Genomic DNA, 21108 nt, shown 5'->3' with positions numbered 1-21108 from the left:
ATTGTAATACCTTCATTCTTGTTTTTCTTTTTTATTTTTCCCCGCATGTTTTGTCGCATAGTCGCTGCTTGCAAGATGGTATGCATGTTGTGGTTTTGCATTCCATCCGCCCCGAACGCATTTGTTATTCCTGCGTTACCTCGGATGGAATTGATGTGCCGCCTGTGAACTAGCGCAAAGTGTTATTCAGCGTCCGCTGATTATGATTCTCGTGCTGTGCATTTCTGGAGGTCGTATTAGAACAGTCTCATGCATATATGAGGAAGGCACGTGTATAGTTTTGATTGGTTCGTTTTCTCTTCGGTTGTCGAACGCCGAGCTAGCCAGGTTCCTTGTCGTTTGTAAAAGTTGCCGGTATTTGTAACTGTTAGGGGAGGGAAATTATGTAAGGTCCGTTATATTCCGCACGGAGCAACGTGTGGATGTTTTTGAAGGAAGATTCGTAGAGAAGCGAGGCGGTGCCTAAAGAAATTGTTCTTCGCACTAGAATCTCTAAAGGCATCACTAGAAGCACTAGAATTTCGTGCGAGTCGAAACACTGGGACGTAATAACTTGTCTTGCGCCATGCTTTCAAGAAAAGCGAAAGAAAGAAAATAAGCTGAACATTGCAAGACATGTTTTGCAAGCGTGCTAATGATGCGTGATAAACTTGAATTGGAAGGTATTCATTTTCCGCCTCTTTTGCCGTGTTTATTCGTTTCGCCTTCGCGTGAGCGTTTGCCTCGCCTTTCGTATTGTTGTTGTTTCTTTCTTAAACTTTGTTCCGGGTGCACTTTTTTTTTTTCTGCTTTGTCCAAGTGTAGGTCATGGTTTACTTACTCGTGTTTACCTGCGGCAAGTAATGATAAAATTCCGCCACCATAGTAGTGTGCTTTGGCTGACGGTTTCTTAAACATATACACAGGGAATACACATTTCATGCAAGACATGCTGCGGTGGCTGCTACATGGTATCCTATTTCGACCGCATTTCGCTGTAGGTGGAACGCAAACACGCACCCGTGTACCGCTATTTCGGCGCACAGTAAAAGAAACCCTTGCACACAAGGGTCGAAATTCCCGTCCACTGTACCGCACAGCCCGGGGCGTTTGCTTTGGGGCGCGAAAAATTACCAATTATTTTACGTAACGTGTGCCCGAGTAACGGTTTGTATACACATAAATAAAAAACAAAGGCGAACGCAGCGACGTCTGATCGTTAAGCAAGCCCTGCTGTCGACGGCTGCTTTGGCCCAGTGAGCAGAAGAGAGTTCCCTCTTCTTATTCCCATCGCTAGTGGGTCCGTCTCACGTGCTCCGCGTACCTGCTCGTCGGGACGGGAGGGCTGTTGCTAGGCGGCGAGTCCTTACGCAACGCGCAATATGTGCTTATCGTAGCTGCCCCCAAGAAAGGGTTGACGTGCGTCGCCCATTTCTTTGCTGCTGTCGTTTTTCGCCGCTGGGTTCCGGCTTTGTCGTCTTGTGTTCTGAATAATAGGCTGTGTATCCGTGGAAAATTTATATTCAATGTGGTTCGGCCTTCGCCGTGACACTGTGAAACTGTGCGTACATATATATTCTGCTTGTGTTTATTTCCCAGACTACATTCCAGCGTCGTATAACGGGCTCAGTTACGGCCGAAACCTAAAAATGCTTGATGAGAACACTGACAGAACGGCAACAATTAATGGAAATCAGTTTGGCTCACGGTTCGATTTATGACGACGTCTAACACGCAATGTAACGTGCATCGCGCTTGCCGCGCACCTCTTGACATTTTATGATCAGATCACGTTTCGAGTTGCTGACGTCGTTTCGTAACCTATTCCGTTCACAGACATTGTGTGAGAGAAAAAGAACGCTTCTATGAATGTGCCGGCTCTGCAGATCGTCTTAACGAACGACGCCTGTGCGGGAGGGGAAGCGTCGTCAGCCCTTAGGGATCTGCACCGCTAGCTGTTTTGGAATTATTAACGCGGAGGGGCCTCTCGGCACTCTCTTATTTCCCCACCCTGTGAGGCAGCGATATCCCAGCGCGGAAAAGGTCGTCTGCGTGTTATGTGCGTGTCTACGCGGTAGTGCGCGTGTGCGGAGAGGGAGTCTGTTTACTACATCGTGTGTTTGCCCCAGCCTTCCACTCCCCTCTGTTCTTCCAGGGTGGATGTTCCGTTTCTGCTGCGCACACGCAACATGTTCTGATGCGTCGATGCAACATCCTTCTATTAGGCGAAACAGTTGTGAGATGTTTCGTGCACTTGAAAGCTCGGAGCGTCCTCCTTCCCACGCCGCCGCTCTTTCTGTGTCGTCCCCGGCGCTGCTCTATCTGCATGCATCGCTGTCGTCGAGGGAACGCTGTGTTATAAGCCTGCATTTGCAGTTTGCATTTTAAGGCGAAAGCCTTTAATGCCTCATCGTTGTAAGCAGCAGTTGTCGACAGAAAATGTCACGCTTTTCAATTGGTCGAAATGGCCGTGACGTCACAGTGCGCGAATTTCAAACGGGCCAATTGTACTTTGCCTAGTAACCATGCAACCAATTGAAGGGATCGTATAGTGATGCTCCAAGTAAGTGAGAGTGAGCTTAGTTAATTGCTTAATTACCGAATTAGCCTGATTAACTCTTCTAGTCAGGCCATATAAATAAATAAAACCGAGTAGGAAATTGGTCGAGCTCGGGAATCGAACCCCGGTCTTCGGCGTGCGAGACGAGCGTGCTATCCACTCCGCCGTGCCAGCTCGATGGTTTGGAATGAACAAAGGCGCGTGTAGTGAATACGGTGTCTTCGCTCACTCTCATCCTCCTCCCTTCCCTTCCGGAGAGGTTTAGGTGTCCACCGAGATATGAGAGACAGATACATTTCCTTTCCTCAAAAACCAATTTACCGATGAGCGATGCGTAGACCCGAATGGGCAATGGCGTTCTATGGACTCCCTGGCAGCGTTGCAAGATGCTGTCGCGGTCCACTCTTAGAGGCGAAGCTGAACATCTTAACCACACATCAGTGACCACACTTTAGGTAAAAAAAGTGCCCCCCTGAATTTTGACGGGTGTTCACAGAGATATGTGAGACAGTTACTGCGTAATTTCCTTTCCTCAAATATAATTTTCATTTCCTTCATTAGGGCCCTCTCTGTCTTCTTTCACTCCCACTTCCTCCCTTCCTCTACGGTGCGGTTCAGGTGTCCACCGAGATGACAGAGAATTACTGCGCCATTTCCTTTCCTCAAAAAGCGTTCAAAGGGCAAGGCATCGCGCCGAACGGGTGGTGGCGTTCCGTGGACGCCCTGGCAGCGCTACAACACGCTGTCGAGTTCCACTCCTAAAGGCGAAGCTTAAGCGTAATTAGCAGTTAATTAGTATTCAGGCATTAATCAGTAATTAACCATTAATTACTGATTTGTCATCACTTAGTAATTAGTACTCAATTATATGTGACGCCACCAGTGCCACAGAAGCAGCGAAAGTGGTTCGGAAAACGCTTTCGCCTTTACGCACTCTAGACAGTCAAAGTGCCCCCTGAATTTTTTTTTTCGAGGACAGATACTGGGTTAGGTTATATTCCGTAAGGCTGAGTAAGTATTGTTGCATTAGGTTGGGTCGCACCATGGTTGGTTAGATGAAAAAGAACCATAAACCATGCAGACTCCGGAACAGGGGGCAATGTAAGAAGGGCGTTTTCTCCAGAAGAGGAATGCCTTCGCCTTTCTCCAACTGTTTGCTCTCAGATCACACTTCTGACAAACGCTTCAATTCTAGGATGTTAATTAACGTAAGGCACAGTGTGGCGCTGAGCTGGTTGGCTTCATAGGGTCTGTCTTAATGGCTTTCGTTTTAAGCCATTCATGTCCCAACAGAAGTCATTCATTGTCTGGCCCCTGTTCGAGAGCACGATTAGCGCAGTTGAAAGTCTATGCGCAACTTTTTTAATGCATTCGATCACCTCTCGCGTATACGTGTTTATTCTGAGCAGTACAGAATAAGAAAATATATTAAACTGTTCAATATTATAAAAAAAATAACGTAATGCAGCAGTCATGCAGGCATTGCGAAATGAGGGTATAGAAGAGTCTTATGTGAAAATACTGGAAGATATCTACAACGACTGCACGGATACCATAGTCCTTCATGAATTCAGCAATAAGGTTCCAATTTGGAAGGGCGCCAGGCAGGGAGACACGATCTCGCCAATGCTATTCACCGCCTGTTTACAGGAGGTATTCCGGGGCCTGAAATGGGAACAGTTGGGGATAAGAGTTAATGGAGAATACCTGAGTAATCTGCGATTCGCTGTTGACATTGCCTTGCTGAGTCAATCAGGAGATGAAGTGCAGTGCATGATCAACGAGTTGGACTGGCAGAGCAGAACGGTGGCTCTAAAAATTAACATGCAGAAGAGCAAAGTAATGTTCAACAGTTGTTCAAATTGGTATCGATGTGCTGGAACTGGTAGGGCAATACGAGCACTTAGGGCAAGTAGTGACCGCAGATCGGGATCATGAGAGGGAAATAGCTAGAAGAATAAGAATGGGGTGGAGCGCATATATGGGAGGTTCTCTCAGATCATGGATAGTAGTTTACCAATATCCCTCAAGATAAAAGCATGTAACAGCTGTATCTTACCGGTTCTTACCTATGGGGCAAAAACGTGGAGGCTAACAAGGAGGGTTCAGCCTAAGTTAAGGACAACGCAGCGAGCTATGGAAAGAAAAATGATAGGTGTAACGTAAAGAGATCGGAAGCGGGCGGAGTGGGTGAGTGACATCTTAGTCAAAATCAAGAGGAAGAAATGGGCTTGGGCAGGGCATACAATGCTAAGGCAAGGTAACCGCGGATCCTTAAGGATAACGGAGTGGATTCCAAGAGAAGGCAAGCGTAGCAAGGGCCGGCAGAAATATAGGTGGGCGGATGAGATTAAAAAAGTTTGCGGTGATGTGGTGGCTGCAGCTGGAAAGGACAGGGTTGATTGGAGACACATGGGAGAGGGCAGGCTGATGATGATGATGAACGTTACATAAATAAAAATAATAAAACTTGAAGTCGCCCCCCCCCCCCCTTTCTGAGAAGGAAGTTTCGAGGTCCCCGCCGTAAATAGAAATAAAACCGTTGGTAAAGTTTGGTTAAACGGTTGAATTTATTCTACGTTATACGTCGCCTTCGGCGAGGTGTCAGTCAGGTTAGATGATATTGTAATTCGGTTCGTTAGGCTGGGCGCTAGACGGGGTCGGTGGCACGCTCGCGAATCTGGAGCGCGCTGACTTCCGGAAGAAGGCGGCTACGGCAGCGCCGTGGCCTCGCCTCGGGGGGGAGGCCACGCCGCGTTCATTGATTGCCGTCGACCTCCGTGTGCGGACCACGGTGGTGCGGACCGACACACATGCCGCGCGCGTTGCTTGCTTGTCGGTGAGACGGGGCTCTCCTTGGCGGGCTGTGAAGCACACGCTCTCCTCCCCCGCACCGCTCTTGCAAATGCTCTGATAATATGCATGCCTGCAGTCGCTGCCCCCCCCCCTCAACAGTCCTTTTTTGTCTTTAGTTATCTCTCTGCCCTTGCCTGGCCTCACGTTTGGGCCGTCGTTTTCGTCGGGCGAAGCTGAAGGCCTTCGCCGCGCTGCCCTGTGTTGGGCATCCGCAATGAGAGGGTGCGTGTGCAGCGGCCTTTCTCGGGGGGACGACTCGCCTAGCCTTGCTTTCCTGGGCATTGTAATGTCTCAACTGCCTACGAAGGCGCCGGTGCGTCTCATTGATGACAAGTATACCGTGGAGCGCATAAAGGCGGATAGCAACCATGGCCTGGAAACAAGCACTCGTCGACGAGGGTTGCCGTAGAGCGTGGCCGTAAACGGAGCTCAAGTTCGCATCGTTTCGAGTGTCCGGATGAGGCAGAAGATATACAAGGCTACCCGAGAACGGCGACCTCGCCCAGGTGCAACGGCGTGGGCATAACACAAGCAACGCTGGCTTCGCGCCGGTGTCGGTTTACCGAAACCCGCCGTTTGGAGAAACGTACACATCGTCGAGAAGCAAGCCTACAGGAGGACGAGCGGACACGCCGAGAACACGATCTTCCAAGTTCGCAGCGTGAGAAACAGCGGTTGCCTGCGGAAGGCTGGTGGTGTGTGTGCTCACGTGCTGTGGCTTACGTGCAGGAATTCGAGGGCGGGCCTTTATGGTGCCGTGTGAAAAGAATGGCAATTTGTGCTCTTCGATTGGTGCGTGCCCAAGGACAACAAATTCCCTGCCTAGGGACCTAGGGACATTACAAGGCTTAAAACCCGGTGTTTCCGCCTCGTAGGAGGCAGAATTCTCTGAAATCTCCATCTGTAAAGATGTAAATAAATTCTAATTCGCCTACGAGAGCTCCTCGCCTCCGTGGTTCCTCGACGCCTCGCTGGTCTTCGCTACCCTCGACTCGGGCCCAACGTCCGGCGTCGCGACAACTGGTGACAGCGTGGTGGGATCGAGCCTGGCTGACCGACGGAGGACAGCACGCAGAGATCGCAGAGACTGGCAGTTGCAGAGTGGTGAGTGCCGGCATTGCTTTTGGTTGCCAGGCTGATAAGATAGAGGTGTAATCTTCTCCCTGGTGAGGCCAGCCGCAGAAGCGTGAATTAAAGTACTTCTGGGTGGAGGCCACGGCATTGTCGCACTGCTGTCAGTCATGGATTTGAAGCGGCTACTCAAGACTCAGCTCGTGAGTCTGAGTGAGGAGCTAGGCATTAAGGTCGGTCCGGAGATGACAAAGTCTGATATCATCGTGGCAATAGAAAGTTTGGATGCCGAGAGCGGGCAAGTAGAAGAAGCATGGAAAGAGATGCAGAGATGCCAAGCGGCAGAACAAAAGCAGTTAGAGCTGGAAGTAGAGAAACTTCGCCTAGAAGTTGATCTCAGAAAGACGAGCAGTGTTCAAGGCGTAGAGGCAGTGGCCCGGCCAGATCTATATGATCTATCGAAACTGCTGCAGCCCTTCAAGACTGGGCAAGACATAGGCCTCTATCTCGTTAATTTCGAGAGAGCTTGCGAAAAAGCGCAGTTTAGTCGCAGCTCTTGGCCGCGACGGTTGTTGAGCTTGCTACCTTGCGAAGCAGCGGATGTGATCGCTAGACTCTCTGCTGAGGACTCGGACAATTATGACAAAGTGAAAGAAAGCCTTCTTAAGAGATTTCGCTTATCGCCAGAGGCATTCAGGCATAGGTTTCGGAGCCTATCAAAGAAGCAGGGCGCTAGCTATGCAGAGTTTGCCTATGAGTTGAAGGCAAACCTAGTGGAATGGATGAAAGGCGCCAAAGCTAATGATGAGTTTAGTAAGGCTCTAGAAATTATCGCCATCGAGCAGTTTCTTTCGAAAGTTCCAGAGTCGATGAAACTTTGGATCCAAGACAGGGCGACTGTCAGCTCGGTGCAGGCAGCGGCCGAACTGGCGGACGAGTATGTCTCCCGCCGAGGGATACGAGAGGAGTTTTCTTCCGCCAGGCCCGCTGACAGGGGGAAGAGCTGGACAGAGCGCCAGTGGAGAGGGGCACCAAAGCCGAAGCTTGAGACACCAGAGGCTACGATAAAGCCTACTAAAGTTGAGAACACGCAAAGTGAGCGAGAGAAAAAGGGAGATGATGACCGCTCAAAGAAAAAAATTTTTGAGGCGCGCAGGCCGCTCACATGCTATAACTGTCAGGAAACTGGGCACATCGCTGCAGGATGTCGCAAACCAAAAGTAACGTTTGCTTACGCTTGCGATTCAGCCTCAAATGAGGAGCTGCTGAGCCCGTACTTGTTTAATCTTACTGTGAATGGAAAGACATGTCGGGTGCTTAGAGACAGTGGAGCGACAATTGACCTTGTACATCCGGACTACGTTGAACAAACGCAGTACAACGGCAAATGCGCCTGGATAAAACCTATACTGGAAGAAGCCAGCGTTTGCCTTCCAGTAGCAGACGTGGTCATAAGCGGGCCGTTCGGGGAAGTTCATACTGAGGCGGCGGTTTCAGACAAGCTACCCCCACAGTACCCGTACTTGTTTTCCAACCGAACTGACCGACTTCTGAAAGATGAAGGAATAACCTTGACAGAAGGAACGGTTCAGGCTCTGACAAGAGCTAAAGCGCGTGCTCTCGCTGCTAAGTTGGAGACGACGGTACCTAACTCGGATGAGGATGCGACAGAAACCCATGACACTAGTGCACAGCCTCCAACATTGCAGATTGGCGGCCACAAAGAGAGCGAAGGTGAGAAGTCAGACACACAGAATGACACTGAAGAGCAACCGTCCGGACTACCTTCGGATGAATCGGTGATGGAGGCGGAAGGAGACAATCCAAACCGGCCAGGGCAATCAGAAAGCGCAGTACTGGATTGTGAGGGATTGTTTGTGCTTCCATCGTCAGATTCACTAGACCGAATTCTTGGAAGGGTGACCAGGGACACTCTTATTAAGGAGCAGGCAGAAGATGCGACGCTCAAAGATATGAGGGAAACGGCCAAGGAAGGAATAGCTCGTAAGAATGTGCGCTTCCTAGTGAAAGATGGAATATTGTATCGACACTACAGCTGCGCCAAAGGCCGCATGTTCGACCAGCTGGTGGTGCCGGCCAAGTATCGGGCCGACACTTTGTCCCTTTGTCACGGAGCAGGTTGCTCGGGACATTTAGGGGTCCGTAAGACGAAAAACCGTTTGCTGTCTGAATTTTATTGGCCCGGCTGCTTCAAGGACGTCGAAAACTATGTCAGGGCATGCGACACTTGCCAAAGAGTGGGGAAACCGCACGATAAAACGAAGGCTCCGCTCAAACTAGTACCCCTGATTTCGGAGCCATTTCATCGGTTGGTAATAGATATCGTGGGACCGCTCCCAGTGACAAAATCAGGGCATCGATACTTGCTGACTGCTGTTTGTCCAGCCACAAAGTTTCCAGAGGCCATCCCCATTAAAGAACAGAGTTCTGTGGAAGTAGTCAACGCACTACTGTCCATATTCTCAAGAATAGGATTTCCTCAAGAGATTCAGTGCGATCAGGGCACGATGTTCACGAGTGTCCTCACATCCGGTTTTCTGGAGAGATGCGGGGTCAAACTAATTCATAGCTCTGTTTATCACCCGCAGTCAAACAGTGTTGAACGGTGCCACTCAGTAATGAAGCGCATACTGAGGGCACTTATCTTTGAAAAGAAACGCCAGTGGGACGCATGTATCCCCGCTATGCTATTTGCTTTGCGGACTGTCACTCATGAGGCGACTGGATTTAGTCCAGCAGAGCTAGTGTACGGGCGGACCTTACGTTCACCGTTACGCCTACTAAGGGAATCTTGGGAGGCAAAAGACACAGACCCTACTGTGGTCGAATATATATTGGACTTGCTGGGTAGGCTTCATCGATGCCGAGAAATCGCAGAAGCAAACATGAAAGAGGCGCAGACTAGGGCGAAAAGTTATTATGACCGAAACGCGAAACTTCGGTCGTATCAAGAAGGAGACAGAGTCCTCGTTCTGCGACCCTCGCGAATGAATAAGCTCGAGGTTCAATGGGAAGGACCGTTCAGAGTTGTGAAAAAGCTTTCCGATACGAACTACGCCATCGAACGGAAAGGAAGGCGCCGAGAGATCATGATTTATCACCACAACCTCATGAAACGATATGTCGCAGAGGTAGAGACAATCAACATGGCTCTTAACGTCAGTGAGGAACTAAACACGGAGATTCCTCAGCTGAAAGGCTCTAAACAAAGCATTGGTGCTGAGGAGGTTATGAGAGTAGCAGCGCCTGCTGAAGGCCTGACCGAAACGCAGTGGGCTGACTTGCACAGTTTAATCTCCGAGTACGACGGTCTCTTCTCCGAGAGACCAGGGCGGACAGCGCTTGTTGCTCACGATATCGAGCTTACGTCTGATGTACCGATCAAGTTACGGCCTTACAGAATGGCTCCCCGTCAGCAGGAAATACTGAAGGAGGAGGTAGAACGCATGCTCGAGCTAGGAGTTATTGAACCGTGCGAGAGTGCCTACGCGTCTCCTATGATACTTGTGGAAGTTCCGGGCAAAGACCCTCGACCTTGCGTAGATTATCGGAAGTTAAATGCAATAACCAAAGATCAGATCTACCCTATTCCGAACGTAGAAGAGCGCGTAGAGAAAGTGAGTTCAGCAAACTACGTATCTACCTTGGATTTAGTCAGGGGCTACTGGCAGGTACCTATGACCGAACGAGCTAGCCAGTACGCCGCTTTTGTAACACCTAAGGGCACCTTTAGACCCCTTGCCTTGAGTTTCGGTCTAAAGAATGCGCCATTTTGCTTTTCCAGGCTCATGGACCGAGTGTTGAAAGGCGCGGAGACTTACGCTCTGCCCTATTTGGATGACATAGCTATATTTTCGGCTACATGGGAAGAGCACCTTTTTCACCTGCGAGACATATTCAACCGTCTGATGAACGCAGGTCTAACTGTGAAGCCCGCAAAGTGCCAAATGGCGCGAGCAGAAGTGAGGTATTTGGGGCACGTCGTGGGGCAAGGCAGAAGGAGACCAGATGATTTGAAAGTCGAGGCAGTGGCTGAATTTCCGCAACCACAAAACAAGTCCGGAATAAGAGCGTTTCTAGGGCTTACGGGTTATTATCGAAGATACATACCCCGTTACTCTGAACTTGCCGCTCCATTGACAGACGCACTGAGAAAAAACGCGCCAGAGAGAGTACGGTGGAGCAAAGAAATGGACAGTGCTTTTCAGACGCTGAAAACAGCCCTGTCCAGTTCTCCTGTACTGCGTGCACCGAGATATGATAGACCCTTTGTCGTTCAATGCGACGCAAGTAACCGTGGATTAGGGGTTATTCTCTGTCAAGAAGACGAAAACGGGAATGGACATCCAGTGCTCTTCGCAAGCAGGAAGCTAACAGCGAGAGAGGAGGCCTATAGTGCATGTGAGAAAGAGTGTGCATGCCTCGTTTGGGCATCCCAAAAACTGGCATGCTACCTCTACGGAACCCCGTTCGTCTTTGTGACCGATCACTGCCCGCTGACATGGCTATCGCAAATGTCAGGCAAAAACCCCCGACTGCTGAGATGGAGCCTTGCGCTTCAAGATTTGAGTTTTCATGTGCGGTATAAAATAGGAAAGGCGAACGCGAATGTCGATGGCTTGAGCCGTGCCTATTGATCCTTTTAACCGCCTACAGGAACAAGGGAAATATTCATTGCTCTTTTAAGTGTTTATGCTAAGTATTGTTGCAGTGATTCTTTCTTTTGGTAGCTCATGTAACCTAGTGATTTTTTCTTTCTTGTTCTGCTAAAGAAAAAGACCACAGTACAGTGTGACAATGACCGCGAAATACGATGTTGGGCAGGACCTTTCTTATCATGCAACAGCCTGGTTGCCAGGAAGCTTTTGCTGGCGCTTGCTTGCTCTGTGGCGCTAGTCTTTACCCTTCAGGAGTGTCCATCAACCGGACGATGATGCAGATCTCTTACGTCGAGCAGCGGACACTCCTCGCCGTCCGAGATCATCCCGTCGGCGGAGGAGCTGTAATGTCTCAACTGCCTACGAAGGCGCCGGTGCGTCTCATTGATGACAAGTATACCGTGGAGCGCATAAAGGCGGATAGCAACCATGGCCTGGAAACAAGCACTCGTCGACGAGGGTTGCCGTAGAGCGTGGCCGTAAACGGAGCTCAAGTTCGCATCGTTTCGAGTGTCCGGATGAGGCAGAAGATATACAAGGCTACCCGAGAACGGCGACCTCGCCCAGGTGCAACGGCGTGGGCATAACACAAGCAACGCTGGCTTCGCGCCGGTGTCGGTTTACCGAAACCCGCCGTTTGGAGAAACGTACACATCGTCGAGAAGCAAGCCTACAGGAGGACGAGCGGACACGCCGAGAACACGATCTTCCAAGTTCGCAGCGTGAGAAACAGCGGTTGCCTGCGGAAGGCTGGTGGTGTGTGTGCTCACGTGCTGTGGCTTACGTGCAGGAATTCGAGGGCGGGCCTTTATGGTGCCGTGTGAAAAGAATGGCAATTTGTGCTCTTCGATTGGTGCGTGCCCAAGGACAACAAATTCCCTGCCTAGGGACCTAGGGACATTACAAGGCTTAAAACCCGGTGTTTCCGCCTCGTAGGAGGCAGAATTCTCTGAAATCTCCATCTGTAAAGATGTAAATAAATTCTAATTCGCCTACGAGAGCTCCTCGCCTCCGTGGTTCCTCGACGCCTCGCTGGTCTTCGCTACCCTCGACTCGGGCCCAACGTCCGGCGTCGCGACAGCATGCTAAAGAGCGCTTGCTCCTTCGCGCGAGGAACGCGCGCTTGAGGAGCGGCAGTAGTACTGCTCCCCACTCGAGCAGGTGCGGCACTGCAGGCGTCCGCTAAACGCCGCCTCGTCTGTGGCGAGCCGAGATAGCGTTTGTCTCCTCACAGTCTCAGCTGTTATGTGAAAAATAAAAAAAGACGCTGAATTTTGGGGGGATTAATTTCCCGGCTTTATTCTTGTGTCCTCGTATATGTTCACATGGATTGCCGTCGACTTTCTGTCGGCCTGAAATGTTTGCAGTTTTTTTTTTTTTTTGCGTATATCAAGTCCACGGTAGCAGCCGTGCAGGAAAAGAAGAATTTGGGAGGGGCCGTTACGTCATGCTTTTTGAAGCCGGAAGTGAGGGCTCCGCAGTGCCATTTGGCTCGTTGCGCTTGCCCATGCGTCGCTGCACGATGGCTCAAAGGATCCCAGTAGTGGCGAAAAAAAAAAAAACGTTACTCTCGGCACGCTTTCTGTCTTGCAACTCGGATGGCGAGGACGTCACCTATCATTTCCTTCCTCCACGCTAGCAATGGCGGCAGCGTGTCTGTCGAAAGGTAAAACGTATTGCATTCGCCTTGCACCATTCGATGACATCCGCCTGACCAGTGAGAATGGGCCCTTTTCCGTGGAATTCGTCCAGCCGTCTGGATGCAAACTTTAGTTTTATTATTGTGGAATTTCTGACGCCTCTTCTGATTCAGGCCATTTATGACTTGAGAATCGCACATGACACCGATCGCAACGGGTGTCATATCCCGGTGGTACGATTTTGTATTTTTCTGCGTAAATGTTGTTTTCTGTTGTACTTGATTGTCTCTTTTTGACATCTTCGCGTTTGAGTTTAGCTGGCTTTTATTCGCGTTTTCAATTTTTGTGTTCAAATGTTTTTTTTTTTTTCCTTCTTGGATCAAGTTTGTGCTCGTTTCGTGTCTTGTACCGCGACCGTTGTACAGTCAGTTCTTAGTGCATTCCTTGTTCTCTGTTATACCCCACCTCATTCGGGGCAAATAAGTAACAAGTTTAGTCTTCACCTTCTTAGAGCATGACCGGCCTGCTTCCTGCGACACGTGGCGATTTCGGCCATTTTTTTTTTTTTAGAGCGCAGCTCTTTGGCGTCCGTTCCTGGGTTTCGCGTCGTCGTCGGCGTCGGCCTCGTAACCAGCTCCGCCCCCAATGTCACGCTTTTCAATTGGTCGAAATGCTCGTGACGTCACAGTGCGCGAATTTCAAATGGGGCCAATTGTACTTTGGCTAGTAACCATGCAACCAATCAAAGGGATCGTATAGTGATGCTGCAACTAAGTTGGACTGAGTTTAGTTAATTGCTTAATTAATCAATTACCCTAATTAATATAGAGGAGAATGAAGAGGTCAGAAGAAAAGAAAAGAAAGACGCGCGCCGCAGCGACAACAGCGTCCGCGGAAGGAGACGCTGCTGAAAAAAAAACACATAAGTACGAATCCGCGTTCCCTCCACCACCACGCACTTCCCCACTCAGTAAGACGTTGCTCGTTTCATATACGTTGTGTCGAACATTCTAGACAGTTCCAACAATTGACAGGTTAATGACAGAACACGATGGATAGAAATACAATAATATAAATATGAAATAGCCTAATTAACCTTTCTAGTTAGACCGCATAAATCAATAAAACCGAGAACGAAATTGGTCGAGTTGGGGAATCGAACCAGGGTCTCCGGAGTGCGATACGAGCACGCTAGCCACTCCGTAATGCCAGCTGAATGGTTTGGAATGAACAAAGGCGCGTCTAGCTAATACGGCGTCTTCGTTCACTCCCATCTTCCCCCTTTCCCTTAGGGCGAGGTGCAGGTGTCCACCCAGATATGCGAGAGAGATACATTTCCTCTCCTCAAAAAATAAATTTACGGTCCAGCAAGGCGTACAGCCGAATTGGCGATGGCGTTCTGTGGACTCCCTGGCAGCGTTGCAAGACGCTGTCGCGTTCCACTCTTACAGGCGAAGCTTAACATGTTAACCACACATCAGTAACACACGCAGACAGCCAATGGACGCGTCATTCGCTGGCAGCACTTGATTCATCATTCACAACCACATTCTTAACGTACGCTCCCTTGCCGCACATGCCAAGGACGTACACCACGATCACATTCTGCGCCATTCCTCTGTACTTTGCTTTGCTGAAACCTGGATGGATCCCGAAGAGCCTCTCGAAATCATACATTTCCTATACTGCTGTGGTGCTCGCAGAGACCACAACAGAGCGGCGGGAGTCGCTATCTACTTGCGCACAGGTCTCTCTGCAATACCAGTCGAAATGTTTGGCACGTCACATGAAGTTGGCGAACTGTGCGCCGCAAAGTTGCCCAACGGCTTGCTGGTAGTAGCTGCCTACTTCGCCCCTACCGCACTCACGAAAGACGTCGTGCACTTCCTGCAACTCGCATTAACCGTCCATCGATCCACACCGATGTTAGTAGTGGGGGACTTTAATGTTGACATAAAGACAAACAGCAATTTCCTAACACTTATGCGGGAGACCATCCCGTTCCTCTCGCTCGTAACGCGTCCCACGGCTGTGACAACCTCGCGAGGCACTTGTATACATCTCGTCTTTGAGAATCAAGCATTGGTGTACCAAGTCGAACATATATCAGTCTATTTCTCCGACCACAAAGCTTCCTTCATGACTGTCAAGAACTGTTAGTGGAGTCTTTGTTAAAAGAATACGTGTGAAAAAAAAAAAAAACTGTGATAGCGCATACATGTGTTGCTCGATTTCTTTGCCTCAATCTATCGAAAAGGTGAAACAGCTTATTTGCTGCGCTCAAATTTCGCATTAGGAAGTAACGTAATCGTCGGTAATTTTTTTTTCTCGTGAAGTGTGCAAGATTTTCAAGTCATCACAGCTGCAGGATAAAGGGCTGTGCTCTTATTTCGCCGTCCTACTGGAAACTCGGCGTTGTTGTGTGTAAGGTTTTATTAGGCATGTTATTCCATGGCAAAGTTATGTGCGAGTTCTTCGCAACCTATTACAGGCCTGCTGTTGTCGTGAAGGCGATGAACGGCCCCGCTAGACGAGGCGTTTTTTTCGTTGTTTTTTTTTTTTGACGAGAAACGGGGGGGGGGGGGGGGGGGGGCAACAGTTTTGACTGGGCTGAGGAGGAGAGCGACGCCTCAGACCCTCCTTCTCCTGCGGTGCTTGTGTCTGTGCTGTGGTCGTGTTCTTCCCTCTGTGTCCGCCTTCCCTTTTGACAGCGTCCGACTGGCTCGGTGTTCGAGTGTGGCGAAGAAAACAAACGCAGGGGCTCGAGAGAACTGTCACTCTTCTGGCCTCTTTGACTGACGGCGGTTCCTGCCCCCGTAGCTCGTGTGTGTGTGTGTGTGTGCACCGGCTCGCCAAGCCCGTGTGATGACGGCGACGAATGCGCGAACGCCGGTCAAGGCGCGGGGGCACGGAGTGGTGGTGGTACGTAATACCCCTCCTTGGCGTCGACGCTCATTGCGTTTCTCTTGCCCCCCGCCTGTTCGCTCGGAAGGCACGGCGAGGGAGGCGTCTCTTTGCCATTTCTTTGGGAGGACTGGCCATCCGATGTGTTTTAAGCTGTCTAGTGCTGTAGAGACTCCTTCACGGGAGGGAGCGCGCTCTACTCCCTCCATTCACTCTGCCTGTGCTGGAGTTCCGGAGCGAAAGGGGTCACATATGTGGGTGTGGGCGATCGGGGCGTGAGGATTGTTGCTTTCTCGCTTTTTGTATTTCCCTGTCCGCGTTTTATTAATGGATGTTGCTTTCACCTTTTTTTTTTATGCGAAGCATACTACTTTAGCTACCACTTCAGCCCTTCACCGTGGTTATGCGCCTCCAAATCACGTGGCACGATGACGTCACGGCAGTGGAGAAACAGGGGCCCACCTCGCGCCGTCGCAGTGGTTGTGCGCCTCCAAATCACGTGATACATGACGTCACGACAGTGGAGAAACGGGGGCCCACCTCGCGCCGTCGCTGTGGTTGTGCGCCTCCAAATTACGCGACACGATGATGCTTCGCATTCTCCAGGCTTAACCAAGTTAAGCCTCAGCCGTTTTTTTTTCTTGACGCAGGCTCTTGGGTACTCCCTACTGTGAAGGTACCGTAATTAGTGCGGACTTTTGGTATATAGGAAGTCACTTTTTGGCGCAGATCTGGTAACATTGGGATTATTAAAATCGGCGATAAATGAACTGCTTAAGATATTGTCATTAACAAAACGATATGCGAAGATGCCTAAGTTATTCGTGACTAGGTCGGAAACGTGGAGAATACTGAGTTGCTATAGAAATATTTGCACGGTAATGTAGTGATACGTATGACTTGGTTTTGTAAGTGTTGTAGCAGTGCGAAATGTGAGACTCCAACCTGTGATGCAATAATTAAGATGGCTATGAGTAAAGGCGCGGTAAGTGTTGCTAGCGTTGACAATTGAAATTAATGTTGCGCCTTTAAGCGCATATAAGCAGTTTTCGTCCGAAAAAGAGCAACATGAAGGTGAAATTTAAGTGAACCGTCAAGTTGAATGCCGAAAACGAACACCGGTCAGCAGGAAGTATAGGATGGGAATCGACGAATATTACAACTATAAGGTAAGGGGCGGGAACACGTAATTATAGATTGTGTTTTCGTAGGGCTGATTAGTAGCCTGTTGTTCTCACACCATTCGGATATGTTACTAAAGTCATCGTTGAGATTAGAAGTAGCGACGTCAGGGCAGGGGTTAGGAAAAAATCTGAAGATGTAGGTCAGGCAGGTAAGTCGTTAATATAAGTAAGAAATAGAAGGGGCCCTAGAATGGAGCCCACCCCTATATTTATTATTTTAGTGTCGGATAAAATACCAGATATGTTATCTGCTGAGTAAAGAGTTAGCAGTTACTCCACTCGAATCATTCTGGCTTGGGAGGAGTTTCCTGAACGTTTCTTGCTTTCAGAGTCGCTTTGCTCGAGCTCCTTCTCTGATGAGTGTACAGTACGCCCCAGCAATTACAAACGCTGTACTCGATGGCCCCGGATTGAATTTGACCCCAAACTTCTTGGGGTCAAGGAATGTTCCTCCCCTGAACTATATTTGACGCGGCGTGGAGCGAAGTCTTGACATCAGTGACGTCGAATCGGCCATGCAGCTGTCTGTTTGTGGGCAGTTTTTATCCCGTTTTTTTTAATTTTTTTTTTGTGCTCGCGACACTTTAGTGTATACGGAGAGACCCCTCTCCTACGACCTCACACAAGGTTATCTCCTGTGGGCATTCATTTTTCTGTAGCTCTCAGCAGCGCATTGCTATCGCTGTTTCAGTCGTTGTAGCCCCTTCCCCCGGTTTTCGTTGGCATGGTTGCTATCCTCATTGCACTAATTTCCGCCGAGTGTGTAGTAGCACTGAGTTGTGTTTCAGAAGCGACGGGATGAGGTATCGGACGCCGCGGCGCTTGCTTTGAAATAAGATGCCGAGATGTAGTTCTTCCTCTTTCCTGAATTCACCGCGGGACCTGAGCTGGCGGGGTTCTTCTCACCGCGCTGAAACTGCCGTACGGCGAATTGCGTTACGGCCGCAACTTTTTTCTCTTCTCCTCTCATCGAGACCCGTGTTTAAAAGCTTCCTTGCCAGACCCGAGCGCCAAGTTCGAGCGGCGTCTTTTGAAGCTGTGTCACGGAAGAGACTGCGTATCGTCTGCGTTGTGCGCATTCGCCGCCGCCGCCGCCGCTGACCATATAGAAGTCGCCGCCGCTGTACCTTTATGTTTTTCCTGTCTCAGTAGTCCTGCCTTTCTCTGTCTACCTCATTCCAATTCTTCTCCCTCGTGCAGCTTGTCTGTCTGCCCAAGGACGGCCGCTTCTTAAATGTGACCCGATACGCAAGCTCGACGGGTCCTCGAGTTATTGTCCTCATAAGCGGTCGATGTATTAATAATGGCTTTGCTTCGCTTCGGGCAAGATCCCCCGCCTGGCCTCGTCGTATGTTTGAGTTTGAGGTTCTGTCCCGTCGTATTCGTGGTTTTGTTTGTGTGGGCGTTTACCAATAAGATCGCCGCTTAGCGGTAAACAGCTTCCTCTATACGCGTGACTCCCGCGAAATTTGCTGTCAGGAGAAGAAAAGGGCATTGCATTCGTCAGCTCCAACACCAGCAGTGCTGCGCTGTGCTGCGTGTCGTGGGTGTTTACAGTGCGTTTTGTTCGAATAGCTAAAGGCCAACTGGTTGGCGGTGGATTTTTTTTTTTTTTGAAATTCTGACCCCATGGAAGGCAGGGAGTTATGCGCGCAGTACATACACGGTCCTCACTGCTGCTGCCTTGGCAACAGGCTGGGAAGGGATATATATATGCCGGGCACGTATATGCGGAGTGTGTGTGTAGTACTTCGTGCGCATTGCTTCGGCGGCACCGGTGGTCGCGATAGGGAAGAAAAAATGAGATCATGTGCTGCGGGGGTTCGGGTGAAATTTAATGAACGGCACCGGCGATGGCAGGGCTCGGGACGGGAGAACCCCCATCCTTGAAAGCGTATTAAAAAAAAAAAAAAAACGAAAGTGATAGAATTGGCGAGGAGCTAGCTGACTGACGTCAGGTCGTGTTTTTCTGATGAGTGTTGGCAAGTTTCCCGGCAGGCTTGTCGCTTTTTTTTTATTCATAAGGCAGTATCGCCTGCCGATGCAGTACCCGCGTCGTTCTCGGGTCTGCGCTTATTTGCCATGTATTTCTATGAGCCCTTGGATATCGAATGGCCACGTCATCAATGTTGACGGAATAATAAAAGAAAGCGTGATTTCTCTCTGACGTCTGTGCGCCGCCGCATCTATAAGGATATCCTGTATTTCACTGTGCCCGGCTTCCCGAGTATGAGACTTTAATTCGGAATTGCTAATTAAAAGAAAGGGGCAGAACTGTGTTTGATACAAGCTCGCGTATACCTTAGATAAAATTCTATCTGTCGTTTTCATCCTCTGCTCATTGCTCGTCTGTGACCTTTCTCGTTCTTTGCGGGGTCTGCGTCGTCTGCAGTACCGCCGTTGTCTTTCTTTTTTTTTCTTTTAACCCTCTCAGAAGTCATCCTGTCGATATCACTTTTTTTTTTTTTTTTTTCCCCAGTGTCCTTCGTATCGCATCAACCAAAGAAAACACCCTAGCGATCTGCACGACAAGTGGGCATTGAGTTGCGCGCACACTGGCTCGGGCCTCTTTCCGTGATATCGGGAAGCAGCTCTGTTCTGTGTTGCTACGGGGCCACTTGTTGATCCGCGGGCTCGAGGGTGAAGATGATAAGAGATAAGGTGTATAATGTTGTAAATTTATGCCTCTCTTGGCAGGGAGAGATTATCTTCTTTATGCGACCCCGCTGCACCGGCACGGAGATAAGGGCAGCGCCAAGGGCCAATGTTTTTCACCTACCTGGGCTATAACAAAAAAGAAAAGCGCACGTACTACCTGCCTGCCAGCAGCATCAAGGGTGTCCCCGACACGTTTGCGAGATAAGGGAACTTCTATGACGTACCGCCCTTTCTCCGCTGTTGGCCTTGTGTGTTGGCTGAGGTTCGTGACACGGAGGAGGGCTGGAACTGTGCGTATTCGTTGTAAGGTCTTTAGCTGCAACAGCGGGGTCAAAGTTGGTAGGAAGATGCACTGTTTTTTACGCCAGCCGGACCGCCGTATTCTTTTTTTCCTTTCTCATTCGCGCTCTTGTGGGCCACGTATGTGCAGGCTTGGAAACTACGCTGGGTCACATTACCGACCACACTGTGCGGGAGACTGCCTTGTGCTTACCGGTCTACGGTGAGTCGTTGGGAGCACTTTTTTTTTTGCGAGGCGCCGATGTAGGCAGCCAGGCACCACAGATGTCGCCAGGTTGGTTGCAGTCGCGTTAATGCGGTACCTTCTGCTCATCCCTCTTGTTGACGCAGCCTGGGCACATCTTCTTATCGTCCGACTCCCTGCTATCTTCACGCCCTCTGCTGCTTCCTTTATCGTAGTCTGCACCTCTGTAATACACCCCGCGGCCTGTTTACTGGCCCACTTTCTGAGCCCCTCCCTCCCGTGGTAAGGGTGCTTCGAGTGGCCAGGCTTTGTTGTAACGGGTTCACTCACTGCCTGCCCTCTAGACGGAGGTCGGAAGGTCGGGCCTTTTCTTCCGTCGCCCCTCTATTTCAGGTTCCCCTCCCCCCAAGCGCTATCATTCCCTCCGACAACGATCGTACGACGATTCCTGTTTATGCGACGCGTGTTGCTTGAAGTGATTTCCGACAGCGTGCTGGCTTCCCGTTGCTGGCTGTGGTGCGAGTTGGGGGGCAGCAACTCTCGTCCGCCCACTGCGCCGGCTATCCCCCTTGTTGGCTAGCCGCGTGGGGTAGCGCTCCTGCCACGGCACATGCGTGGTGCAGAGGTTCGTAGCCTCGTTATCTGTACGAGTAGGTCAGAAGACCGTCATTAGCTGAACTTCATTTCGTTGGTTGTCGGAGGGCGTGGTCTGACGTTTGCCACTTTCTCTGGGTTAGTCGTTGGGGCGAGGCTGCGCGCGTACAGCATCCTCATTCAGAGTGAGCAGCTGTCCTCAAATCTTGACTGGCTTTCTATTTTTGGTCCGTTGGAGGTTAACTGTCGGGCTGGTTACCACCGGGTTAGTACGTGCCTTGTTGCGCACGCACGCTGACGCTTCGTTATTGGCAGAAGAGATGCTCTCTCTCTCTGTCTGCATTTTCTTGCACGTTGAGGTATTCTGATAGGTTCAGTCGCATTCACCTGACCGAAGTGTGCCGGTTTGACCTCTCTTTCGAAAGTACGATGTAAATTACAATCGTCGGTCGTATTTCAAGAGCAGCCGTTTGTTCACTGTACGTTTCTTTTTTTTCGG

General features: G+C 50.0%; 1 protein-coding gene across 2 annotated transcripts in view; it reads left to right on the top strand.

Moving 5' to 3' along the window:
* Lk6 (MAPK interacting serine/threonine Lk6 kinase) overlaps positions 1 to 21108 on the top strand; it is a 112482-nt gene that overhangs the window by 79429 nt on the left and 11945 nt on the right. The window contains exon 3 of one of the 2 annotated variants that reach the window (XM_089541808.1): positions 19962 to 20033. The exons of the other annotated variant lie outside the window; for it this stretch is intronic. Coding sequence (XP_089397934.1) covers positions 19962 to 20033 — 72 coding nt within the window. The remainder of the gene's footprint in view (positions 1 to 19961; positions 20034 to 21108) is intronic. 2 annotated transcript variants of the gene reach the window in all.

The sequence above is a fragment of the Amblyomma mixtum genome, chromosome 1 (assembly GCF_055824585.1).
Source record: "Amblyomma mixtum isolate Tamu chromosome 1, ASM5582458v1, whole genome shotgun sequence".
Classification (NCBI taxonomy): domain Eukaryota; kingdom Metazoa; phylum Arthropoda; class Arachnida; order Ixodida; family Ixodidae; genus Amblyomma; species Amblyomma mixtum.
This window is presented reverse-complemented; position numbering and strand designations above follow the sequence as displayed.